The sequence below is a fragment of the Brienomyrus brachyistius genome, chromosome 1 (genome assembly GCF_023856365.1).
Source record: "Brienomyrus brachyistius isolate T26 chromosome 1, BBRACH_0.4, whole genome shotgun sequence".
NCBI lineage: Eukaryota > Metazoa > Chordata > Actinopteri > Osteoglossiformes > Mormyridae > Brienomyrus > Brienomyrus brachyistius.
This window is the reverse complement of record NC_064533.1, coordinates 48318533-48345975: the sequence shown is the minus strand read 5'-3', so window position 1 is coordinate 48345975 and position 27443 is coordinate 48318533. Positions and strand designations below refer to the sequence as shown.

At 44.0% G+C, this 27443-nt stretch overlaps 2 protein-coding genes across 3 annotated transcripts in view; both read left to right on the top strand.

Moving 5' to 3' along the window:
- Positions 1 to 4990, top strand: part of pla2r1 (phospholipase A2 receptor 1) — a 28555-nt gene extending 23565 nt beyond the window's left edge. For both annotated transcript variants that reach the window (XM_049027165.1, XM_049027154.1), the window contains exons 28-30: positions 1385 to 1561; positions 3418 to 3453; positions 3760 to 4990. In XM_049027165.1, the coding sequence (XP_048883122.1) occupies positions 1385 to 1561; positions 3418 to 3453; positions 3760 to 3971 (425 nt within the window). In that variant the 3' untranslated portion in view covers positions 3972 to 4990. The remainder of the gene's footprint in view (positions 1 to 1384; positions 1562 to 3417; positions 3454 to 3759) is intronic.
- A 181-nt stretch (positions 4991 to 5171) lies between these two features.
- Positions 5172 to 25781, top strand: LOC125749670 (lymphocyte antigen 75-like). The gene is made up of 35 exons (XM_049027143.1): positions 5172 to 5534; positions 5996 to 6364; positions 7489 to 7662; positions 8523 to 8684; positions 9125 to 9241; positions 9511 to 9651; positions 10142 to 10333; positions 10621 to 10778; positions 11255 to 11362; positions 11477 to 11565; positions 11894 to 12063; positions 12563 to 12753; positions 12906 to 13048; positions 13778 to 13865; positions 14190 to 14255; positions 14668 to 14791; positions 15001 to 15036; positions 15311 to 15480; positions 16045 to 16115; positions 16399 to 16466; positions 16579 to 16715; positions 17269 to 17374; positions 17478 to 17635; positions 17724 to 17853; positions 18171 to 18391; positions 18536 to 18695; positions 20043 to 20207; positions 20313 to 20435; positions 21200 to 21382; positions 21812 to 22035; positions 22754 to 22937; positions 23088 to 23249; positions 23418 to 23540; positions 24415 to 24594; positions 24856 to 25781. Exons 1-35 carry the CDS (start codon positions 5414 to 5416, stop codon positions 25029 to 25031), a joined length of 5190 nt encoding a protein of 1729 aa, XP_048883100.1. The 5' UTR covers positions 5172 to 5413; the 3' UTR covers positions 25032 to 25781.
- The last annotated feature ends 1662 nt before the right edge of the window (positions 25782 to 27443 follow it).

Here is a 27443-nt window from a genome sequence, read left to right as displayed (position 1 = left end):
TCCCTGCCCTCTGATTGGTCTGTTAGCTGTCTGCGCTCCCTCTTCCCGCAGTCCTTGCCCTCTGATTGGTCTGTTAGCTGTCTGCGCTCCCTCTTCCCGCAGTCCCTGCCCTCTGATTGGTCTGTTAGCTGTCTGCGCTCCCACTTCCCGCAGTCCCTGCCCTCTGATTGGTCTGTTAGCTGTCTGCGCTCCCTCTTCCCGCAGTCCCTTGCCCTCTGATTGGTTTATTAGCTGTCCGCGCTCCCTCTTCCCGCAGTCACTGCCCTCTGATTGGTTTATTAGCTGTCTGCGCTCCCTCTTCCCGCAGTCCCTGCCCTCTGATTGGTCTGTTAGCTGTCTGCGCTCCCACTTCCCGCAGTCCCTGCCCTCTGATTGGTCTGTTAGCTGTCTGCGCTCCCTCTTCCCGCAGTCCCTTGCCCTCTGATTGGTTTATTAGCTGTCCGCGCTCCCTCTTCCCGCAGTCCCTGCCCTCTGATTGGTTTGTTAGCTGTCCGCGCTCCCTCTTCCCGCAGTCCTTGCCCTCTGATTGGTTTATTAGCTGTCCGCGCTCCCTCTTCCCACAGTCCTTGCCCTCTGATTGGTTTGTTAGCTGTCTGTGCTCCCTCTTCCCGCAGTCCCTTGCCCTCTGATTGGTTTGTTAGCTGTCTGTGCTCCCTCTTCCCGCAGTCCCTTGCCCTCTGATTGGTTTGTTAGCTGTCTGTGCTCCCTCTTCCCGCAGTCCCTTGCCCTCTGATTGGTTTGTTAGCTGTCTGTGCTCCCTCTTCCCGCAGTCCCTTGCCCTCTGATTGGTTTATTAGCTGTCCGCGCTCCCTCTTCCCGCAGTCACTGCCCTCTGATTGGTTTGTTAGCTGTCTGTGCTCCCTCTTCCCGCAGTCCTTGCCCTCTGATTGGTTTGTTAGCTGTCCGCGCTCCCTCTTCCCACAGTCCTTGCCCTCTGATTGGTTTGTTAGCTGTCTGTGCTCCCTCTTCCCGCAGTCCCTTGCCCTCTGATTGGTTTATTAGCTGTCCGCGCTCCCTCTTCCCGCAGTCACTGCCCTCTGATTGGTTTGTTAGCTGTCCGCGCTCCCTCTTCCCACAGTCCTTGCCCTCTGATTGGTTTGTTAGCTGTCTGTGCTCCCTCTTCCCGCAGTCCCTGCCCTCTGATTGGTTTGTTAGCTGTCTGTGCTCCCTCTTCCCGCAGTCACTGCCCTCCGATTGGTTTGTTAGCTGTCTGCGCTCCCACTTCCCGCAGTCCCTGCCCTCTGATTGGTTTGTTAGCTGTCTGTGCTCCCTCTTCCCGCAGTCCCTGCCCTCTGATTGGTTTGTTAGCTGTCCGCGCTCCCTCTTCCCACAGTCCCTGCCCTCTGATTGGTTTGTTAGCTGTCTGTGCTCCCTCTTCCCGCAGTCCCTGCCCTCTCTTGGTTTGATGGCTCTGCCATCCTGTACTCAAACTGGCACTTCAAAGCCCCCAGTGTCGAGCAGCTCTCCGCTGACACATGCGTCTCCATGAGGGCGTCCGACAGCATCTGGCATCTGTCCCACTGCGGTGACAAGCTGGGCTTCGTCTGCAAAATCACGGCAGGTACGTCTTGCCGCTACGAATTGCACGTACAGTTAGCAGAGGCTTTAACCAAAGTGATGTCGCGCTGAGAAAGTAGGGTCAGCCAGTCCCTGGAGCAGTTGAGGGTGAAGATCCTTGTTCAATAGCCCCAAGGTGACATTCCTCTGCCAACCAATGGACTCTAACCGGTGACCTTTCACCCTTACAAATACAGTAGTGGCCAAAGGTTTTGAGAATGACATAATTGGTTTTTCACAAAGTTTGCTGCTTCAGTGTTTGTAGATCTTTTGTCAGATGTTTCTATGGTAGATTGAAGTATAATTACAAGCATTTAAGTGTCAAATTACATTAAGTTTATGTAAAGAGTCAACATTTCCAGTATTGGCCCTTCTTCTTCAAGACCTCTGCAATTCGCCCTGACATGCTGTCAATCAACTTCTGGGCAAAACCCTGACTGATGGCAGCCCATTCTTGCATAATCAAAGCTTGGAGTTTGTTGGAATTTTTGGGTTTTTGTTTGTCCACCCGCCTTTTGAGGATTGACCACAAGTTCTCAATGGGATTACGGTCTGGGGAGTTTCCTGGCCATGGACCCAAAATGTCGATGTTTTATTCCCCGAGCCACTTAGTTATCACTTCTGCCTTATGGCACGATGCTCCATCACGATAGAAAAGGCCTTGTTTGTCACCAAACTGTTCTTGGATGGTTGGGAGAAGTTGCTCTCGGAGGATGTTTTGGTATCATTCTTTATTCATGGCTGTGGTTCTTAGATAAAATTGTGAGTGAGCCCACTCCCTTGGCTGAGAAGTAACCGCACACATGAATGGTCTCAGGATGCTTTACTGTTGGCATGACACAGGACTGATGTTAGCGCTCACCTTTTCTTCTCCGGACTATCTTTTTTCCGGATGCCCCAAACAATCGGAAAGGGGATTCATCAGAAAAAATGACTTTACCCCAGTCCTCAGCCGTCCAATCCCTGGCATCATAAAAACTGAGGCAGCAGAATTAAAAACCAATAGTGTCATTCTCAAAACTTTTGGCGATGGATCTTAACACAGAGGCATATGTCACCCCCACAAAATATTACTGTTTCTTGGTGGCTGGGGTTGCCAAATATGAACTTGAGGTAGTAAGACTGTTATGGCTCTTTTCTACTGGCACACGGGAGCCGAGCCGTACCTGAGCCATGCCACGAAGAGAGCACGGTTCCAGCTCGCTTTGGTTTTGCACTGTTGAAGGGTCGGCTCAGTAAGGGCGTTGCCACGTTTGGAGGCAACAGTAACGAAAAAACCAAACAGACATTTATTTACTGATCACAAGGTGGACATCATGATTTACGATGTGCTGAATTGTACTAGCACGTCTGTGAGAACCGCCATGTTATGTTGGTATCAGACGCTAGCGGAATTCGCAGTCGCTTGTGTAAATTTGCATAATGAATCCATTCCGTTCAGCTGTTCTATAGTACATTTTTAAGTAGGAGATTTTCAGGTTTCAAGTTATTGGGAATGCATTAATACATCGCAATGGGCGATACTACTAATAATTAATTTATATAGAATATAAAGAATATGTAGAATATATAGTTTTTTTCCTTCAGATAATCCATGCACATAAACACAGATCACTGGTATCTCCGTGCAGCTCAGTTTTATCACGCTTTCGACCCAACTAGTAAGCTGGGCCAAGTCTGCATGGGTACAAGTTGCATGCGGCTCGCATACTTGGAAATGCGTCAGTTCGCAATACGCGTCAGGTGCAGCTCGGTTCCAGGTAATAGTGGAATGGCGCCATAAGTGTAGTTTAGCTAAATATTAGCATAACATAGGAAGCTGTTTAATATTTTAAGTAATATTTTATTGACTTGTTTCAGATGCAGTAAATGAAGTAGAAGTTGAACCGCTTAATGGTAAGAGATGTGATACATTTACTTGATCATTTGGTTCTTAAAAATGTATTTTAATGAAAACTGGTCATGGTGAATGACCTTAACTGGGTAGGACACTTGCATGGATTGTCTTTTTTTTGGTTTTGAATTCCTCCTTCCCTTCTTGGACTATTTCGTAATGTTCTTTTACTAACATTTGCTTAGTCATAGGGAAAAAAAATCATTAGAACTTTTCCTAAACAGCAGATTGATTTTATTTTACTTTTTTTTTATTTCAGTAGTGGGATGTTTATTTAATGTGATCCTGGCCCATCTTCTGCATTCCAGGGCTGCACCATGGTGTTATTCCTGCCGCCGCCCTGGTGGCCATCTTGATATTTGCCCTCCTTGTTGTATCGCTGTGGTGCGTGTACAAGAGGAACGGGGCACGCCTCCGCAGATTCCCATTCCTCGGGAGCGCATATTACCGGCAAGCCAGCTCGCAGGCTGTGGACTCTGACGTGCTCATAACAGACCTTGAAGGCAACGCCGGCGAATAGGGCTTCATCTCGGAGACCCCTTTACCCGGCGTGAGGGGAGCACAAGGGACTACAAAACCCCCCAGAGGGGATTAATACTCAGCTGAAGGATGTATTAACAAGTTGTTTACTTGCATATTTGCGCATACAGAAATGGGGAAGGGATTCCGTGTGTGGAATTTCCGTTTATTTTATTACGTGTTTTGTTGTCAATTTTTGGTAACGATGTTTTAATGCCAAGAATATGAGTATGCCTAGAATATATATTACCGGAGAGCTTGGCATCAAGATAAAGGTGTGTGTGTGTGTGTGTGTGTGTGTGTGTGTGTGTGTGTGTGTGTGTGTGTGTGTGTGTGTGTGTCTGGTGCGCATGCACCTGTATCTTTTCTGGCTTAACAGTGTCATTGCCATCTTGTCACACACAAACATGGATGAACACATCTGCATAATCGCAGTGAAGCCCAGTCCTGTCAACGCAGGTTACCTTCCGCAGGCACGTCTCATTCTGACTGTGGGAGCTTGTGATTTAGACAGAAATTTCTTTAAAAAGATACAGACGTGTCGTGTTTTTTAATGCGGGACATTATTGGTGAAGAATACCAGGCAGTTTTGCTTAATTGGTAAATATCCTATAATATGCAAAGAATGTAAAAACAACAAAAGGTAGACTAGGTTGAATTTTATTTTAATACTGTGTTTGTTGTGCATATATTACGGTACTTTTCTAGTTTTTAAACATGTACAGAGAACTATAATTACGTCAATGTATCCTTTTGTTGCACACGTCATAGTTTACATCCTTGTATTTAAAGCAATGCAATTATTAATTGAACACTGCTTACACTGAAACTTGATCCATTTGGTTGGTTCTGAAGGAATTTGTGTGTATTTGGCAGCAGCTAAACCATTTTTTTTTACTTTTTACAGACGTTATTTGTTATCAATTATACGTTTCCATTGAAATATTTATATTTCGTTTTTTTTTCCACACTAAATGAACGGTATGCTAAAAGTTTACTAAATAAAAGGTGTATCTCTTAGGGTCTGGTGTCTGTGGCAAAACGTAAGCATTCACGAAACATTTTACCGGTTGTCAACATAGATTTTTAATTGTCTTAAACTAGTTAAAGTGTGTGTGTTTGTGTGTAAAGTTACTTTTTTTTTAAATCTCGCTGTTGTTGCTTAATTTCAGTAACAAGACAATACATTGTGATCCTGGGGATTTTTTAAAATTAATATTACCGTGAATGACGTGTCACTTCCATTTAGTTGACGGTGAGTGCGGTTTTCAGCATGAAGTTCCCTCCTGTCCTGCCTTCCCTATTAAATTAGTTGCTAGCTGGAGATGTGCTCACTTCTGCCCGTACGCTTGGCGCATACGTTTAGGGTGGTATATTGTTTTGACGCAGATCTCCGGCAAGGGATAAAAGCAAAAGTGAAATGAGAAACACTTTTAGTTTTTTATGATGACCATAAAAATAACCATGCATGCCACACTGGAAGCTGCGATGTACCGATATTCGATCCTTCTTGTTGGATTCGGCTTTATTTATTGCGGGGCAATTGCACAAGACGTATATTCGGGTAAGAAAATGTTTGTAATAAAAGAACAGGTTTTCGTTTACTAGTATGTCACAATTGTGTATGTAGCCTTATTGTAACAGAAATGGCTCAAGCATATATTTGGATTTTACTTCAAGCATTGTTACCTGTTCGGTGTAATGTAACAGCTAGAAGATCTTTGGTTGTCCTATTAAAATCTTAATTTAATAGAATGGGTAAATATAACGCGGAAAGTTAGCTATTTGTGTGAACCTAAAATTTAAAAAATTAAACGTACAGTTAAGGGGGTAAGTAGAAGAAATGAAAGTGAAACTAAAGTCCCGGGGGACTTCCCCGCTGTACCTCTCACTTCGTTTGACGTGTAGTATCGCCTCCGTGATGTGCCCCGAAGTAGATTCACGTAAAACGGACGATGAATTAATTAAAGGAAGCTTGAAAACATAGATTGTACAAGAGTGCCTTAAGATCAGGCTTTTGCGCAGGGGACGATTCCTTCAGCATCAGCCACGTGAGCACGCGGAGGTGCCTCCAGGGTGAGGACCGGCGCGTGGGCGTGGCACACTGCACCAGCTTTGACCAGCAGCGCTGGAAGTGGGGCTCGGGCCACCGGCTTTTCCACGTGGCCACGGGCCGCTGCCTGGGCCTTGAGACGGACTCCAAGACCCTGGCGCTGCTCAGCTGTGACTCGGCAGGGGACATGCTCTGGTGGCGCTGCAGTGGCGGCATCATCCACACTGCGTCCCAGGTGTCCCTGTCCGTGATCGATGATACTGTCGCAGCCAGAAAGGGGTTTGGCGACCAGTGGATGAGAGACAACTCGTCAGAAAGCATTTGCCAGAGACCATATCAGGGTAAGGCTGCGAGAACCTCACTCTCCACCTTCAGTGATCTATTACCAAGTAAGATTAGCTTTGCAATGTCCATCCATCTATCCATCCATCCAAGTGAGCTTAGAGCCTGTCCAAGACAACAGAGTACAAGGCAGGAATACACCTTAACTATAACTATAACTTAGGAAAAGTTCCCACAAAGAATTCAAGGAATTCAAGGATCTAGATGATTGATGGTTCCGTTTCATGTTGTAGAGGAACAACAGCAGGTTAAAATTAAATATAGAGTTTCCCATCTCCTTGTAGGTTTCCTGTCATCATCTGTGTTTGGCTTATTCCATTTCTGTTAGTGCCCGGCTGTTAGTGACAGTACTTGGGAATGCCCTGGTTTGGACATGTTTCTATAGCACCAGACCACTGTGCTTAAACAGCTGAAATGGCAGTTTAACCGCAAAGCGAAATCCCGCGCTGTTCTGCAAGTCAATCGGGGATTTTTGTGTACAGTGTTTCGTTGCACTTTCTTTGTGTTCAACCTTCTTGGAGTTTAGGGGGGATTCCATATGATAATGAGAATAGTTTCATCCTTCACAGCTTCAAGATTTGGTGTGATAAAATGGTAGTGAATAGATATTAATGATTTTTTTTATCCTTTTGATGGGCTGGCAACCCTTCGAGAATGATGTCTTCTGGCTTTTGCTAATAAGGGATAAGCTCCCTGTAATGCTGAATTGAATATATGGATGGATGGACTATTTTTTTACAAGAAGCTGATATCACCTGCATTTGTATCAGACAGATGTACATATGTGTACATGCTTCACTGCGATGTCCGCTGGGTATTTTTGAAAAAGCAAAATGGTCAAAGAAATTGTTTTGGAAACAAATAATTTTGTTTTCTGGCAAACAGCAACACACATCTTTATATAACTGCCCTTAGGAGTGTTCAAACATGAATTAAGTTTCTATTTTAATTCTATTTTTAATTTTAAATAAATTAAAACACGTGGTAAAAATGAGCATATCCTTAAACCTGTTCACTGTAAAAGAAGCCTTTACTAGCGGAATTAGTTTTATTTTTACTTCAGTTGGATTGTTCTCATTTCCCTATTTGTTTTTTTTTTATCTCACTGCATCTCACTGATCAGTTTTGTACAGCATCATGGGAAATTCCTTCGGGGCAGCCTGCGAGTTTCCCTTTTACTACAATGGCAGCTGGAGCCATGGGTGCCTGTCACATGGCCAGGACCGCCCCCTCAGCTGGTGCGCCACCACTGGCAACTACGATGCCGACCAGAAGTGGGGTTACTGTCTCAGTCCGGGTAAGCGTTGTCCCTCTCACTGTCTGTCTTCAGTGTGATGTTTTCAAGAAGAGGCGTTCGCTACAGGTTTTATTTTCTTTTGTCTAGGCAAAAATATGCCTACGCCTGAATTCAGACGCTTAACAAAGGAAGCTTTACCCTTGGAAATACTTCTATGTATTTTCATATATAAAAAATTATACCACTATATTTTTAAACAAATCTTCATCGTTGAATCCTGGTTTAACCCTGGCTCTGCTGGCAGAAGGCTACACTGTGAGGCAGGCTGCTTCCAGGCTTAAAGTTTCTCAGACAGCAGTACACAAGGACAAAGGGCTTTTGTGATGTTATGCATGTGCCACAGAGGAACAAGAAATGGTCACAGGCAGCTTGTGACTGTCGATGCAATAGCAGTAGGATAAAAACATTTTTTTTTCACCAAAGATGCAGATATTCTTTCCTGTTATTTAAGTTATTTCTCAGTGCTGTCAACAATTTTACTCCACATGATCTTAATATTTCTCAATTGTGAATATCATGTAATGTTCTTGAAGGGATTATTTTTATTAGGTAAATGGTAAGCAATTTTCCTACACATTTTGAAAGAAGTTTTGATTCTTCTGTAGACTACATAGTTTATTTAATATATTTTGTCTTATTTTCTTATTTGCTGCCATCTTGGCCAGGACATTACCCTCTTTCATTGAGGATGCCAAAAATTCTGAAGCTGATTGTATTAACATATGAAATAACTGGAATTTTGCTGGAATTCCCATTTAGTAAACGGAAAATTCACAGCCATCTTGCTGTGTTGCATATTTTGTGTTCCTCTGGACTTCTCTGGTGGTGCTTACCGGAATTCAACTTTTCATTCCTTCTAGAACAATCCTGCGATGTCCTATGGGAGAACCATGGTTCCGGAAGCTGCTACCAGTACAACCTTCAGGCGGCCCTGTCCTGGCACGAGGCGCGGGCTTCCTGTCGCAGCCAAGGCGGGGACCTGCTCAGCATCTCCGGCCCCAAGGAACTCGCCTCCGTGTCTGGTGAGAGACACTCCGCTGCTTTCCACTCTCGGTCTCCAAGGAGAGATGGATCGCCCGGAGGAACCAGGCGTCAGAGATTCACACATTCGCTCATGGATACGCGAGAATGAAAGCAGAGGGCGGAAATCCAGCAGCAGGGTGGTGTGTGGTTCGGCGGATTAGAATGTTGTGCTCGTGATTGAAAGGGACCCGGTTCAAATCCCAACGTTGACAGAGTGATGTCGCCGTTGAGTCCTTGAGCAAGACCCTAACCCTAAATGGACTGACTGTTTCCTTAATTATATTTCACTTTGGATAAAATTGCTAAATAAATGAACCAAATGGGTGCTCACGCTGCTACGGGGCTGATTGCGACTTTGTCATTTAAGGCACCTGAGCAAACTCTGGACAGCAGTTTGGTCAGCTGACTGATTTATTTCACTATTTATTTGTTCTCTCAGCTCCAGCCAATGCTAGTTTGCCTGAGCAGATGTGGATTGGACTGAATCAGCTGGACATGTCTCAAGGCTGGCAGTGGTCAGACAGCACCCCGCTCAATTTCGTTAAATGGGATAATGGTAAAAATGAGCTTTTAACAGGTCTTAAAAACCAGCATAGGCATGTTGAAACATTGTAGTGTGCATTTTAAGGTAATTATGGAGTACTTCTGTATTTGTAAACACATTTGCATTTAATCTCTACTCTCAGGATTTGATGCCTCTGTATATGTTATGGGCTACGTGATTGGCTGTGTAATATGTTATGAGCTGTTTGATTGGCTGTGTAATATTCTATTGGAGAGCATTATTTAATATGTGCTGTCGGTCTGTCGTGAACACTTTCACAGGGATGCCGCTTACCTCCATCTTGCGGGAGGCAGATTGCGCATTGATGACCCCCAGGGGCTCCTGGGTGAGCGAGGCATGTAGCATGAGGCTGCCCTACATCTGCAAAAAAACCCTCAACCGCACTCAGCCTGAACCAGCGGGTGAGAGCTGCCAGCCGTCATGCTGCTAGGGGCGGAATTTATTCGTTTTGCTAGCTTCCTTTAATTGATTGGATGGGGAATGGTGGGTGGTGGGGGCGGCATGGTGGTGCAGTGGTTAGCACTGTTGCCTCATACCTCTGGGACCCGGGTTTGAGTCTCCGCCTGGGTCACACGTGTGTGGAGTTTGCATGTTCTCCTCATGTCGTCGTGGGGTTTCCTCCGGGTACTCCGGTTTCCCCCCACAGTCCAAAAACATGCTGAGGCCATTTGGAGTCTCTAAATTGCCCATAGGTGTGCATGTATGAGTAAATGGTGTGTGAATGTGCCCTGCGATGGGCTGGCCCCCCATCCTGGGTTGTTCCCTGCCTCGTGCCCATTGCTTCCGGGATAGGCTCCGGACCCCCCGTGACCCAGTAGGATAAGCGGTTTGGAAAATGGATGGATGGATGGATGGTGGGTGGTGCTTAATATACCTGGACCCTTCCTTCAGCACCACCATTGGACAAGACCACCTCCTGTGAGCCAAACTGGAAACCTTGGGACGGCTTCTGCATCAACCTGGTGAAGGAGGAGCCCCAGACCATGACCGAGGCCCAGCAGTACTGCGAGAGGAGTGGGGCGGACCTCCTGAGCCTGCACAGCCTCAGCGATGTGGAGGCGCTCAGCACGGAGCTCCACACAGGTATCACACCCAATTGGTGAAAACTACCAAAATATTGTGTTTTTCCTGTGTTGTGTTACCTAGTTATTCACATTAAATAGCTTTGCCATAGTGACACGATAAAATCATAGCTAACCTGATATTTAGCATTGATAGGTGTATTTTAAGGTTTTGTTACCCCCCCCCCCCAGTACATACTCAGGCACCCAATCCATTGATCTCAAACTAAACCCCTGCATGTTCATGTATTACTGAATCTGCACAGACTAGGGCAGAGTGACTAATACGTTTGGTTATGGTCTCCTCAGGTGATGTGTTTGAGGTGTGGACCGGCCTAAGAAGTGAAGCAAGCCCGTACCTTTTCAGCTGGACCGACAGGTCTCCAGTGTCTTTCACATACTGGAGCAGGGATGAGCCCCAGTTCCCCGATGAAGGGAAACCCGCCTGCGTCTCCTACTTTGAAGAGGTACCGTATGTCAGAAGGTTTGAAGTTTGATGAAGATCTTAGTAGAAGTGGCATGGTAGCCCCACAGGAAGCTCTGTAGGCTCCAGACTGGGTTGCATATCTGTGACCTTCGTGTTTGTGTGGCTCTTCTCCGGGTATTTCGGTTTCCTCCATCCATCTATGTGAATTGGTGCCTCTAAATTGCCTGTAGCGTGTTAGTGTGTTAGCGTGTGTCACCTGACTAGCCAGACTGTCCTCTGCATTATACCCGTACTCCTAAGAATAGGCTCTAGGCTTAAAGCACTCTTCTACTGGATGACTGGTTACAGACGAATCAGGGAAAAAAAAGACAAAAAATATCTGTAAAACTGACATGTATCATTTCTGAAATGATTGGGACGGTTGTGTTCTAGCAAAAAAATGTAGCAAAATTTTGGCAAAAAATCATGCAATATAATGTAGTATATTGGAGTTTTCTTTTTCTGTTTACGGCACAGTCCCACTTGTGGAAAGTGACTCGATGTGATGCTAAACTGCCCTTTGCGTGCAAGAAGAAAGGGGAAGTAAAGGAATCTACTGAAAAAGAAGGGTGTCCTGACGAGGGCGTGAGTACTCCAATTACGATTTGTAAAACTACCATCGACTTTGTTCCGAACGTTTATCCATTGTTGTGCTCGCACCTCTTAGGCAGGCAACTCATACCGTCTCTTATCTGCTAGGAATGGAAGAGACACGGTAATGCGTGTTACAAGGTGGACACCAATGTCGTCTTGTTCAAGGACAGGTGTGACCTGACCATTATGAACAGGTAATGAAACACTGTAATAAAACGATGAAATCCAGGGAGCTTTTTCCATTAGGGTACCTTTCTGTTAAACCAGGCTGCATTGTGTCTTTCACAGGAGCTTTTTCCATTAGGGTACCTTTCTGTTAAACCAGCCTGCAATTGTGTCTTTCACAGGAGCTTTTTCCATTAGGGTACCTTTCTGTTAAACCAGCCTGCAATTGTGTCTTTCACAGGAGCTTTTTCCATTAGGGTACCTTTCTGTTAAACCAGTCTGCATTGTGTCTTTCACAGGAGCTTTTTCCATTAGGGTGCCTTTCTGTTAAACCAGCCTGCATTGTGTCTTTCACAGGTTTGAGCAGATGTTCATCAACAGCCTTATCAAAGAGCACGTAACTCATGAATCAAAATACTTTTGGACTGGGCTTCAAAATGTTAATGACACTGGAGAATTCCAGTGGATTACTAAAGATGGCCGTCAGAAAGATATGACCTACAGCAACTGGAATGCATTTGAGCCAGGTACACAATGTGTGAGAAAATCAGTGGGATATTACTTTCTGGTAACTGGTGACACAGTAGCTCAGTAGGCGGCACTGTTTCACTGTAAGGTTGTAGGTTCAATGACTAACCCTGGCTCTCTGGGTACTCAGACTTCCTTCTGCAGTTCAGTGGTATGCAGTTAGGTTAGGTGCAATGAGTGCCCATACTGTGTGCCAAAGCATATACTGAGATGGATTGGAATCACATTCAGAATTTCATGAAGTTCCACTGCATATATGGTTATGGAAAGTGGATGGATGGATGGATGGATGGATGGATGGATGGATGGATGTGTTTATTGTGCCTGTCTATCATGGGTCATGTTTTTGAAATTAGATATTGACATAATTTCATTGGGAATATCTGGGAATTGGTTGGCAATCTGACCAACACTTTGGGAGAAGTATTAGCTTGACTGTTGTAATTAGGGCTACTTTGTTAAAGACAATTAACATTGATTTCAAGGTTGTAATTACAGCTCTAGCCAGCGGGTGTGTCACCATGTCCACCAAATCACTGGGTAAGTGGGAGGTGAAGGACTGTAACCAGTTCAAAGCTGCCTCAGTGTGCAAGAAGGACATCAGCCATCAGGAGGATCCAGAGCCAGACCTTAGCCTCCCCTGCCCTTCCGGGTGGACTTCCATGCCTGGTCTTCAATACTGCTACAAGGTGAGGAGAACAAACAGCCTCTGAGAACCAGAGGTGGGCAGTAGGGAGGAGGATCTGTTAGGATGGACTTGCAGCACTATTGTATTCCAGTAACTTCAGGGTGCTCTGCTGCCGTCTGCTGGTAGGTTATCTTCTGTGACGTTACCTGACAGGTGTTCGATAAAGTGCGGCTGACTCGCAAGCGGACCTGGGAGGAGGCCGAGCGCTTCTGCAAGGCCCTGGGAGCTCACTTGGTTAGCTTCAGCCACCTGCAGGAGATGAGGACTATTCAAGCCATCCTGAAGTTCTCCATCAGGTCTCACCCTTGTTTCGCTTGTTTACTGCCTGTAGCAAGATGACAGTCATGGGTCAGTGACATCACACTTGCTGAAAACATCCCTGCACGCTAACCAGTCCCAGTAACTGGAAATAAAACACCGCCTTAATTGTTAGAACAAGTTTGGACTAGTCTGGCAATCTTAGTCATATCTAGAGAAAAAGGAAAATGCTGTAGAGTCTCTTGCTCTTTAACTTCCTGATCCCTGGCTGACCATTAACCACAGTGACGGTCTGCTGACATTTATTGCATATGAAGCAGCTTTGCAGAAGGACTGGGATGGGTATAGAAGTAGTCTGCGTGGCAGTAACTTGCGGTAGTTACTCAGCTGCAGACTCTAGTGTGCGTTTGCGTCTGCTATTCAAGGCATACTTCCTCATTGCCCTTTTCTGCTTCTCCAAAGCAGCTTCACAATGCCGCCCGTTTATGAGGCAATGCTATGACTGTCCCAGTTCGTTACCCATCCTGTATGGGAGTAGCGTCACGCTACCGAGCAGGCCTTTGCATCCAGGCCCTCTGTTAGCACATGGCTAACTCTGTGCTGTCTTAGCGCCCAGCAGTGTCTACCTTAGAGATTGCCCTCTAAAAAGAGTCTATTGTATATTTGTAAACAGCATGAACTCTGGCCTTTTCATTGTTGATCTTTTGCTTATCCTTTGCAAAATGGCGATTTGACGGGCAATTGTTTTGACCTTTCGTTCCCTGAAGCCGAGATCAGGACCACTATTTCTGGAGTGGGCTAAACAGGCGAAGTGCCAAGTCCGAAAATTCATGGGAGTGGAGCAATGGAAGACCAGTAAGTGGAGGACAACCTGGAGAGTGATGAAAACCGAAAGGGAATGTATCATAAAGCCTATGCACCATCAGTCACCATTTGTCCGAAAAGGATAAAGGTTATGATGTAGCTAAAGATGTGGGCTTTGAATTCCAACAATGTCTGGCTAATTCTTAACAATTGTTCGGAAATGCACATTCGCTATTCTGCAATTGGTACATTTTATTTACTTCTATTCAAAAGTATTTTTGGATTGACTAGAAAGTAGGAATTAAGGACATCTCAGGAGACCGATCCAGCATTTATTGAGGGATTCCAGCTGATGTGGTTATTTCTGTGCTTTAGGTTTCAATTTTCTCTGAAGAGCTTCAGGAGGAGGATGAGTTCAACAGGGATTGTGCAGCTTTCAAGGTATACTGCCGTGCTTTGTATGTACAAATATGCATAAAATAAATACGTGCATAGACTTTCCATCGCTTTCGCATGGAAAATGAGGAAAAATCCCCCATGTTAGCAATGGGGCTTGCTTGGGAGTGCATTTCGCACCTGGTTTTAGGAGAACGTCCAAAGGAAGAGGATTCGCCATCCTGTTTTCGTTGAACAACGTTGCAATGGGCTTCCTCATAAGGCTATTTTTGCGTCTTCACATGCAAAGCCAAGACGCTCATTGAGCAGCGACGCCTGCATCGTCTATCACATAACACATCCTGCTCCATATTACGTGGTTTACTGAGTCGCGTCGATTTCTTTTTTTTGCACATCCCAATACATCTCGCGAGAGGGGAAGTCTCTTCACTGGGTTTTTCCCTGTGTGCCAAAACAGATCCACAGGAGTCAGTTCACCCGATATCACTGGTCCTACCACTACCTCTCCTGGGAACAGCCAGCCTACCTATCCCCATTTCACTGTGATGCTCAGCTGGAATGGGTCTGTCAGATCCCCAGAGGTAAACCTTATATCTGCCAGCGGAGTATGTTTATAAACCTGGCATCCAGAGAAATTAGCATTTAGAAATATCTATCTGGTAAATTCTGATTGACTGAATGCGACCTAGAGAACTGGTATCAGTAACCTCATTGTGTTTTCCTTGATATCCTAAAAACAATATAAAGGAGTTTTTTAATGTATGTGCTTTTTGCATCTTTGTACCTACAGGCAAGAGCGAAATAATTCCTGAATGGTATAATCCAGGTGACTATGCAATTCTTTTATACGTAATTTACTCATCATTAGCTCGAATTATCTATTACAGCAGCACAGAAAACGCTACTCTTTAGCGAAACATAGCTTGTCTTTTATACATCTACATTTTTTTTTTTTTAACAATTTGTACTTCGTTAAGTCTGTTTGAAAGCTGATTTTGAACTTCGGCACACTACGCTTTGTCTTCTTGGTAAGGCAGCGAATTCAAAAAGCCGTCCCGAGATTTTTTCACAGCAGCCCTTTACTCGATCCCCCTACGCAGGAGGCCATCACGAGACATCAGTATTGGTGGGTGGGAGAGAATTCTGGTTCGTGGCCGACACGAGGCTCACCTACGAGGAGGCTGGCGAGTACTGCTGGAACAATGGGAGCAAGTTGGCCGCTCCAACGACGTTTAACATGATGAGGCAGATTGTGCAGAAAATCTCTCAGGTACAGCCTTTCAAGAACTCAAGCCTTTCAAATCTCGTGTGTGACTGAATAGGCCTCTGTGTCTCTCATCAGAAGGTGACCAGTTCCAAACTATTCCTTGGTAGAAGAATCATGTATTTGATGGACCTTTAACCTCCCAAAATGCTTCAGTGGCACCTAATAAATTGCTGACCATGCACTCAGACCTCAGGCTTTGCTCTCGCTTATATGTGTGAGTGTATGTCTCAGAGGAGAGCATGATGGGATGTATGAGAAGAGGCATTCCAGTGTAGCATTACTTGTGCAAGTGCAGGTACAGCATCATTTCATCTTCACTGTTGTAGTTTCAGCCATTTCCAATGTTTATGATAAGTATCAGGGATCCCAGAATTATGACCCTTCGATTAATTAAGTCCAAGACTTTAGGATTGAGGCTGGGAGACTTCCTCATGTTCACATTCATTCTCTCCCACCTGCGAATATCAGGTGTAAGTAAATGTTCAGTGAAATACTGGATTGAAATAGTCGGAAATGGACATTTTGGGGGGCCCCTTTTCACATTGCCAAACATGTGACTTGTTTCAGATTTCAGAAGATGCGCAAAACTTATTTTGGTGGGTGGACCTGAAAAACGCCATGTACCATTTTCCCTTCAGGTCAGTTAGTCTGTTTCTGAATTTGTCTGTATGGTGTTCCAACGTTTTCCTGGTGTAACCACAGGAATGAGAAGGACTGCATATTAAACATGACAGTTCCTATTAATTAAAAGTAAAAGATCCCGTTGCCTATTTGAGTCAACATTATGTCTGCATTTACGACGTACATGAGACGTTCAGGCATTCTACGCGTGATGAACATAGAACAGCACTGTGCTGAGGCTTTCATATGCAATATGAAATCTGCACCTATGTGAAAATTACATAATTTTTCACTCTACAGATTCTATTTCTACCATTACCCCGGTTCCTATGGTGGCTGCAGTGCTATACATTCATACCAGCCTCCGAGTAAGTTATCGGTCACTCTGAGCTGCCACGCGTGGAGCGTCATAAACTGAGACATGTTGTAATGGAACAGTTGCCAAAAAATCTCTCTCCCCCCCCCACTCCTTTCGCTCAGACTACATGCAGTACTGCGAGAATCGCCTTCCGTTCGTGTGTGAAAGGGTGAACGTCACATCTGTGGAGAAGCTTCCCCCAGGGCCACATCCAGCTGGCATGTCATGTATCAACGGCTCCTTGACCTTCGGAGACAAGGTTTGGCATCGTTGGCGTCGCGATGCTTGGACACGCTCTCTCCTTTTCCGGAACCTGAGTTTGTCGCTGATGCTCTTTTAGTTTTCCGCCCAGTTACCGTAACGCATCCCATCTAAGAATCCGCCATAGTCCTCCATCAGCAAACCCGTGTGTGTATGTACATACATAGTCTTTGTGTAGGAAGCGCCTTTGTAGTTGCAGATATTTCCTTCATGTTGCTCCTTAGTTGCACGTGACGTATGCTCTGACATCACACTACTGCCCAGCTCAGAAAGCAATGATTACATTCAATGTAGAAAATAATCCATCCAACTTTCTTATAGTCTGGTACAGGATTGTGGTGAATTTGGCAAGCAGTGGACACAAGGCAGGGGGCACCCTGGACATACAGTTACACAATCACACTCGTGTAAAACCTATTAACTGCACACAGCACAGAGATCCTTGTTTTGTTTGATGAAGTTTACGAATGTACGAATGTGTAGGTTGGTGGGAATGGCAAGCTGGTGACTTGTAATGTCAGAGCATGAAGGGATCTTGTCTGTTCCTGCAGTGCTACACGGTGATCAAACCCCGCTATCTATCATTTGAACGGGCCAATGATTACTGCCATTCACTGAAGGGCACCCTTCCCATCATTTCCAGCCAACTCGAGCAAGGTCAGTGGGGTTCCTCAGTGGCGACCTCGAGATTCTGCATGACGAACACACAAGGCCACACATCTCAACAAATCTTTTCCCATCTGTTTCCTTTCCCCCTCAGATTTCATCACATCCCTTCTTCCTGACCAGCCCATTAAGTTCTGGTTAGGCCTCAAAATGAATGCAACCATGGGCTTGGAGTGGGTCGACAAGTCTCCAGTCACCTTTATCAACTTTAACCCCCTATTGGATGGACAATACAGACCTCTGGGAAGAGATGCAAGTGCCTCCTGCTGCCTAACATCTGTAGCCACACTTTGTTTGGTCTTCAACACTGACTCATGACATTTCCTTGTTTTTTTCTCAGCTTCTAAATCCAGGGGGTAGGGAATATTGCTCCTTTATGATCCGTGATCCTCATCCGGAAATTATGGGCACCTGGAACTACGTGCCTTGTACAGACTATCAGTACGTCTCCATCTGCCAACATTACGCAGGTAAACAAGCTAATTAACTTCCAGGCAGGAGTTAAGATAAGGGATGTCGTGCCACACTGTCACAGCATGAATTGGTTTGGTGAGTGTAGGTCAGTGTTATCCAATCCGGTCCTCAGGCACCCACAGACAGCCCATGTTTTTGCTCCCTCCCAGCCTGGTAGGGAGCTCAGAGGAAGCAAAAACGTGGACTGACTACGGGTCCCCAAGGACCGAATTGGAAAACACTGGTCTAGATCATATCACCCATTGGAGTGGTGAGTCAGACAGCATTGTATGGCCATGGCACAAATTAATCCAGGTCTCGAACCCTTTTCCAGACAAACCGGAGCGTGTTCAGGTTCCCACGGGTCAGTTTAAGGTTGGCAACCATACGTACAGAATCCTGCAGGGGAACCTGACCTGGTCTAAGGCAATGGAACAGTGTAAAGAACTGGACATGAACCTGGCCAGTGTGACGGAGCCCTTCCAGCAGGCCAGCCTTAGCGTGACTGCCAGCAGAGCCAACATGTCGCTGTGGATCGGCCTGTACAGTGCAGATGTAAGAGATTTGTATTTTTTTTAATTAGTAACATGTATGCTGAAAGACGCATCAACGTCTGCCTCCTTGAATCCTTGAATCTTTAAATATTTGAGAACAATGCTTGCGAATTAACTGCTCTCCTGTTTCCACTCCCCCCTCCAGAATTACAATTACAGATGGACAGACAACAGTCATGTGACCTTTAGCCGCTGGTCTCCCGAAGCCACGAGCGGGCGATGTGTCTACCTGGATACCGACGGCTTCTGGAAGGCCGTGGATTGCGAAGCTGAGCTGCCGGGTGCAATCTGCCACATCCCGCAAGGTGAGGCTTGGGATCGAGGGACTGACAACAGAAACCATACAGCTGACTGGAGTTTATAGTCATAGGATGAAGAACTGGGATTAGTCTGTGTGTATATATAGTCGCGGAAAAAATTAAGAGATCGCTCTATATTTTTAAATAAATCTGCATTTTTAAAATCCTGGGTTGATCCTGGTTCTGCCGGCAGAAGGCTACACTGTGAGGCAGGCTGCTTCCGGGCTCAAAGTTTCTCAGACAGCAGTACATAAGAACAAGGTGAAGCAGGAGACAATGGGTACGACCAGAAGCCATAAGAAGCCCTTCATTAATGAGAAAGCGAGAACTAGGCTGCAGTTTGCAAAAAAAAGCATTTTATTCACACAGAAATTGAGAAATGAGTGAAACAAAAAATTGTGCAGTGGTCTCTTAGTTTCTTCCAGAGCTGTATTTCTGTGTGTGTGTGTGTGTGTGTGTGTGTGTGTGTGTGTGTGTGTGTGTGTGTATACACATACACACATAAATATAAACTGTATATATGAGGAGTTTTGTGCCTCATGCCCCCCCATCCATGACCCTGTATTTCATTAATTGAAAGATGGATGTCAACTTGAAATTACCTCATTGCAGTCATGTCAGTATGTTTTTTTTTTTTTTAAGAATTTTTTTTAGAAATGACTACCAGTTACAGTGCCAGTCAATCCCATTGAGTGACATATATAGACACCTAGGGTGCCATCTTCAGAGGGGCACCAGCTTAGCCAGCCAAATTCACTTTGTCTCCAAGTATGTCTCACTACGACCTGCAGGAAGGACGTCCAACCCGGCCTACCGTACTGCACCTTATCAGCCTGTCAGTGTAAATCAAGCAAAATAACCTGCTTCTTCAACAAACGGCATGACATACCCAGATTTACATTGATAGGCTACATTGTATTTGCAGTTCGTAAGGTTATCAGCTGTGATATAACAGTAGGTGGATGGTAGCACTATGGCGTTGCTAGTAACTTACCTCCATAAAATTGGAAACCCATATGAAGCCTGCTGATTGTCATTTGGCCAGGCCCTGTAGTATTTCATGACGCATAAAGTCTTCAAGTTATCAAATTTTAAGCCTTGGTAATTTCACGGAGGCTATATTATCAACAGTATTTTCTTTACCTGGTTATAGTTTGGTAGTTAGTTGGAAAGGCATCTGACTAGAAGCAATACAACCACAGTTTTTTTATGCTGGAATTAAAATTAAATATTTTTTTACTTACCAACATAATTGGGCCGGTAGGACGTCTTCGGTCTCCTTCGACTCGCTCATATTCATGTTTTCAGTCTCATCCTCATTGTTCCTTTGTCCCCATGTCATGTTCTTTACAGCTGTGGTCACTCCAGAACAGGATAAGAAACCTGTGAATTGTCCTCATGTCAGCGGTGGGCCCACATGGGTTCCATTCCGGAACAATTGCTATACGTTACGGGTGGATTTTTCCCGGTGGGACAGCACTCCAAGGATGGACATGCGAGAAATGTGCAGGAGACTAGGTACCTCAGCTTGTTTGTCGTCTATGATGGGAAGCTGAGCCAAGTGATGTTTGTAAACTGTAGGAGTGATGCCAACAGCTCCAGTTGTTGATTCTGTTTTCACAGACAAAAGCGCAGAGATTTTAACCATTCGAGATGAAACAGAGAACGAGTTTGTGAAGGAACAACTCCTGCCTTTCAAAGATCTAGCCCAGTTTGTTTGGCTTGGACTTTTCAAAGACGAAAATGGTAAAACACTATATTGTTTTCAGTTGTATTTTTCCAAATATAAGCTATTTTGCTTCCAAAGACTCCCCCCCCCCCCAAAAATCTTTGGTATACCTACTTTTGGGGGTGGCTCAGCAGGTTAGGTGTTACTGGGGTGTTACAGGTTACTGGTTTAAATCCCATGGCTGCCAGACTAATGCTGCCATTGGACCATTGAGTAAGAGCCTTAGCAACACCCCCCAAATTTATCATCAAATTTAGAAACCGATATACCTCACCTAATTCGTAAAAATAAGGGTTTGTCGTCAAAAACAGAAATTAAATATATGCCAGTTGTGAAGTACAAAGATTTTAATAAATAATAATAAGTGATAGGGGCGGTATGGTGGTGCAGTGGTTAGCACTGTTGCCTCACACCTCTGGGACCCGGGTTCGAGTCTCCGCCTGGGTCACATGTGTGTGGAGTTTGCATGTTCTCCCCATGTCGTTGTGGGGTTTCCTCCGGGTACTCCGGTTTCCCGTAGGTGTGCATGTGTGAGTGACTGGTGTGTGAGTGTGCCCTGTGATGGGCTGGCCCCCCATCCTGGGTTGTTCCCTACCTCGTACCCATTGCTTCCAGGATAGACTCTGGACCCCCCGCGACCCAGTAGGATAATCAGTTTGGAAAATGGATGGATGGATAATAAGTAATTAAAACTGCTGGTGTTAAAGTCACTTTAGTAGAGATGGTATTGTGATGCGTTGTTACGTGTGATAAAAACGTGTCTTCATATTTCATTCTGTAGACAACAAGTTGAAGTGGTATGATGGCACCAATGTCCAGTATTCTAACTGGCCGGATGGAAGACCAGACATAACAGAAGACTTCATGGTGGGCCTCAACCTCTATGGGACCTGGGAAAAGGTCACAAAATCGCTCTTTACTCAGTTCAAGAAGAGAAGCATTGTGGTCTGTAAAATTGACAACGGTATGTCCTATTTTTTTACCGAACAAGAAAGAAAATAATTACAGATATTTCGTACTAAGCCATCTTTGACCTGATGTTTTCCTGATGTATCTAGATGAGTCTTGGGCAAATATTTTCTGGGGAGGGCCAAATCTGAACTTTTCTCATGTCTCATGAAAGCCACAATAATAGATTTGTTAGATTTTACTATACATTTGTTATTCATTCAAAGAAGGCTTCGGAGATTTCAACGTAAATTTTAAATCGCTTTAACCTTTTTTTTTTTTTAAATGACCACTCAGGGCATTAAAAAAAGTTACTTTTTGAATGGGGCCCCAGAGAGGACAGAGTGCTTGGAGGATGGATCTACCTAAAGAAGCAATACATTTTAATGTCTTTAATTATCGAAACACTGTCATTAAAATTAAAAAAAAAAATTTCTTCCGCCAGACCCAAAACAGCAATATAGGACGTCTCTAGCAGAACTGGGAACCTATGGCAACCTGAGTTACACCATCATCCAGAAGAAGCTGACTTGGTTTGAGGCTCTTCGTGAGTGCCAGAAGACCGGAGGCCACCTGGCCAGCGTCCATGACTCCACCCACGACAGGCATCTGGAACAAGTATCCACAGTGGATGGCTTCCCACTGTGGATTGGCCTGTCCAGACAGCAGGTACATCCTGGTTGGCGAATCCCTATTTAAGATGCTCTTACCATTTCCCAGAATTCCAATTTCTGATATGATCAATAAGTCATTTGCAATTTATACATTTGGAACCGCTGAAAATCCTCTTGTCGATGGATCAACATCTGTGACTTCGCTTGGCTCTCTATGATGTATGAGTAGAATAGGCAAGCATGTCATAGGTATTTATTTTAGTAATATTGTACAGTCCTTATCAAACATATAGTAACATATTGTAAGCAATGCTGAATCTATGCACAGACTACACTCTCAGAGTTGCGTTAATGACTAAAAACATACACATAATGAATAATAGACACCTACTGCAGCGTGAACCAACTTGAGCGTTTAACTACCCAAATGGTGTTCACAGAATCCTTATAATGACAACGTATGTGCTTAGCAGAGCTTGTCCATGCATTTGCACTGCAATTCTTAGGTGCTTCTGTGCAGTGAAAACATTTGCTTTAGAGCTGTTAAGTTATTACTTCTAAATGTATGCCCTGCAATGGACTGGAATCCATTATATGTTTAACATAAAACTCCCTACATGCGGCCCTAGTTTCAAGTAAAATGAATGGTCACACAACCCATGTCAGTTTCACATATAAAATCCATCCTGTAACTCATCGGTATTGATCGTTACAATCTTACAAAAAGTTCTGTATTAATGACAGGATGCTTTCTTATGACCCTGCTTTCTTAGATGAATGGCTACATGATTTATGAATGGTCTGATGGATCCTCATACAACTACATTCCAACTGAGTTCTTGGACTTTGAAGACACAAATAGCAGCTGCGTGTCGATAAACATGAACGGCTCATGGATACAACGAGACTGTCAGTCTCAGCAAGAAGGAGCCATCTGCTACATCAACAACATTCAGAGTGAGCAACTAATCAGTTCTAGAATTGAATAGAATTTGGTAGAGTGTCCATAATTAAGCGATATGAATTAAAGGTTAAAATTGTGCCTTACAGCCATAATCTCCCCACCGGTGGCAGGAAAGATGGATAGTTTTTATTTATTATTTACAGATTCAGACCCCCAGCCCATCTCTGCATCACATAGATGCCCAGAGGGAAGCAACACATCTCGGTGGATTGAGTACAGGGACCACTGCTACGCATTCGACATGACGTTCTTCAACTACAGCATCTACACGATGGACAGTGCCAAGAGAGCGTGTCAGAGTCTTGGTGCGTGCCTTTCGTTTCCAAGGGCGGACGATGATAACTCAGTATTAACATTCATCTTAAACAGACATAAACTGAAAATTGTCGTGTTTGTTGAAGGAGTCGTGATTCCGCTTTTCCGGGAATCAAAAATGGAGGTATTTACACATGCACACTTTTCCTTTTCCACAGATGCATCGTCTCAGCTCCTCACCATACAGGACAGGGAGGAAAATGACTTTGTCTCCAAGTACCTGTCAGAAAACCCCATACTCACCAGCAGAGTCTGGCTCGGCATAGATGTCGACCCCTACGGTACATGTTCGGAACTTACTGTCTCTGTGGGATATGCTTTAAGATAACCCTAACCCTAACTAGTATTATGGTCACATATAGTCTTTGGTAAAAGCCTTTATTTTGTTGCACACATGCTCTGCATTATATAATGACAATCAGACACTGCTCCAGCTTTGAAATGTTCGATGGGCCACAAGATTATCTAAGAGGGGTGGGGGGGATGTAGTTGGGCGCATGGTCTCACTCATGTGCAGTTGACTTGTGTTTGCTGTGCGTTAGGTGGTTGCTGATGCTCTCTGTCTGTTTGTAAGGGTTGCATAGAAATCAGCTTTTCTAATGAGCGTTTGACAGACACTGAGTCTCAGGGAATTTGCTTTGAGTCTGCCAAAGGCATAGCCGCTAAACAGTTTTTTAAAACGGTGACCAAAGGGGTATTAAAAGTTTTCTGAATACCAATTTGCTGAAAATTGCAGTGTCATGTATTTGGCCCTAGAACGAGCCAAGCTTATGATTGGATGGGGCAAGCCTACCCTAAGCATCCCCCCCATCCCTACCCCCCCATGGAGCTGGGACAAATGACAATAAAGTTGAAATCAGTTCAGTTCAATTCAATTCAGTGCAGTCCAGTCCATAAAGGTATCATGCATGATCCAAAGTTATGGGGAGTTCCTTGACCACATGATTGTGCTTTGCTACAATTTCTGATGGCAGTGATGCTAGGAGCCCATTAGAAATGACTGAAGCATGCTGTTTGGGGTTCTTCAGCTCGGAAATGCTGTATGGGTGATCAGCATCCCTACTGCCTCCGCCATTGACTGCACAGTAAGCAGCTCGACTCACCCTAGCACTTCCATTTCTCCATCTTTCTCCACCTCCTTTCTTGGCTCCTCAGGTGAGCCAGTCAGCTGGTTGGATGGTTCCAGCCTGCAGTTCTCTAACTGGGATCTGACAGGTGAAACACACACGCACCTCAAAGAACGCTGCGCTGTCCTTTTGGCGGGAAAACAAGGGGCCTGGAAGCTCGTCGGCTGCAAGGACACACACAGTCGGATCGTCTGCAAGATGCCCAGCTGTGAGTGTTGACCTTCATGACAAACCCGAAATAAGAAATCAACTATTATAATACTGTATTATGGGGCCATGACATGTACCAGGCTGGTACAAAGTGATCAGAACTAAGGGTGAGAATTGCCTGGAGAAATAAAAAGAGATATTTCAAGTCTTTGTGGCTGAATGCTGAAGAACTTTTAACATTGCTCTGCCTCAGAAATACACCCTTACTTACTCCTATTGTCTCTCTCTCTCTCTCTCTCCCCCTCCCTCTCCCCCAAAGGGTCAGAAAGAACAAAGGTAGTCCTCGCCTTCTTCCTCATCATTTTTATAACGCTGGTCACCGCTTTGCTCATCCTGCTGTACAGGAGGAACAGGTCACGGTTTTTTTCCACAGTGCGTTACCAAAGGCACTTTGACAGAGCTGACTGCACCAGCATTGTAACACAGCTGGAGTAAGCAGTGACTTTCGCAATCAGTCAAGGTGAAAAAGACTACAAAATTTAAGCTTTTTTTTTTGTATGTCCACTCAACAAAAAAAATGAATAATATCTGGTGTTACTATGCAATCAATATTTCTCGTGTGTTGTGGAATAACTCGGGCGAATACTTAAAACTCTAGATTTTACATGGTAATATTAAGTAATGATCAAGTGTAAATAGTGTTTGTGGAAAAAAAATGCGTATTGCTCATTCTGGTTTTTCTATTCGCTACAACAATGCTTTCATCTTCAGTAATGTCAAAGCCCCCTCCCCTATCAAAACAAACACGGCTGATTGTCTCCATCGGTTATTGTCTAAATCCTGATCCCCGTTTAATCATTTAAAAACAGAACGTGGTATAATCGTGAGTTCGCGTTCAAGCATGATCACACTGAAAGCTGATTTCTAAATTAATGTCAAAGCTGAAATGTATTTTTCGTACCTTTTTATGTGTTTACTTTTATGTTGAACTGATTTTGATCTGTGAATTGCATCGAATTGCACTTAAATTGCACTATTGTCCAGTTTTTCGTTTTCGTTTTGCACATTTTGTAAATATTTTATCTGTAGTCTTGGACGAGAAACTAATTTATGAATTTAAAGTGAAATTGAGCGACAACCGTATACCCTCGACTTGTTACTAATACTGGAAGCATTTCTCTGATTGTAAATAATGTTTTTTTTTATTATTTTCCTGTATCAACTTAATAAACACTGAAGAATAAACCGGTCTTCTGTATTTCTACTCTATACATTTCTGTTGTATTATTAACCCTCGTTCTCTTTGCTTTGTTGGCAAATATTCGTCGAGTAATGATAAATATGCTGCCGTTTTTTTCCAGTAATGTAAGACTACATGTAACAAAATGTTACTTGGGGTGTGAAGTTGGTGAAGCAGTATTGTGTTTTACGAAAGCGGCAAAGCGGCGCTTCCCAGTCCGGGAGGCTGGGTGGGCACTGGGTGACGCGTTATTACATTTCGGCCTTGTTGGTTGAACGGGAAAAAGTTTGTTCTCAGTTCTCCTCCGCTGAAAACATGGACTCTACAAGGCGATGTCTCCCGTCCTTCTTATGCAAACTCGTTGCTTTTGCACTCTGTTGTCGTTGCTGTTTTGGCGGCGGTAAGTAATTCATCTTAGTTAATTATTTCACAATTACTTAATCACCTTGTACAGCGCAGTTTTATTATTGCGTGCGGGCATAATTCGGATTAATCATTTGTTTCTTTTTACTGCGGTTTAAACGCTACGGCCCGATCATGTGGGTTGACGGAGTTTTTTGTTTTGTTTTTGTTTTTACCCCAGTAACCTTATTGCATTAACTTTTTCAAATCTGTGGCAAAGTCAAGAATGTAGATCGATAGCTAAGTAAACTTGTATATGTGATGGCGGCGGGTCAAGCATGCTTTTATGCAGTTTGTAGGATGGTTGGAGAAAAGTTACTGAATTACGAGACGTTCGTAAAATAACTACTGAACGTTATCTTATATTTCTGTGTCGTATATTATATTTTATAATGTAGGGTTACTGTGTCCTTGGCGTAGAGCTACTTCATAAACATGCCCGTATGTGAAACGTGCACTCTTACTTGCCCCGTTACTCGGCTTATGTCTACAATTTTTATTTATCGCGCCTATAGTTGTAGTGATACTGGGCAAAAGTTTTATACTGCATTGTGTCAATATGTCAGTATGTGGTGTTTTGAAGTAATAGAAGCTTGGCGGTCAGTAGACTTGTTGTTTAGTTGTCATTGCTTGTGACGTTTAAATAGCTGGTTTGATGTAACCGGGTTAGAAAAAACGAAGTAGCGTCTGTTTTATATCAAACTCAAGTGAAATTCTTGCGTATTTCATAAACGATCTTTTTTTGGCAAATAAAGCTAAAATAGAAAAAAATCGCAAGGCAGCTGAACATTTACTCAAGTCTCACAATATAAACGTTTTGCCAGCTAATCTTTTTATATATAGTTAACAATTAATCTGAAGGCCGTTTTTTTCTTTCGGTAGTACGGAATTTTTCGCAGAATCTGAAGCAAATGTCACTGGTATTGGTAAGTTATGTAACATGTTAGTTAATCATGTTTGAAAAATGGAATTACATATAGGAGCACAGAGGTATTATGACGTTTTATTTCCGGATGCGTTTTAAAACGAGCGACGTCACCAGTCGTGAATCGGTCTGGTAAATAATAATAGTAATAATAATTACATAATAATGATCGTTCTGATCAAGAGACGCGGCTATTTAGCTGACACTGCTGAGAACAGGCTTTTCACGTACTATATTGACAAATATGTCAGGCTATATGCTGTTTGTTGTTGATTTGTATTATTACGTTTTCGAAAAATTGTTTTAAAGTGCTTGAAATTTATTCAGCAGTGAATGTTCT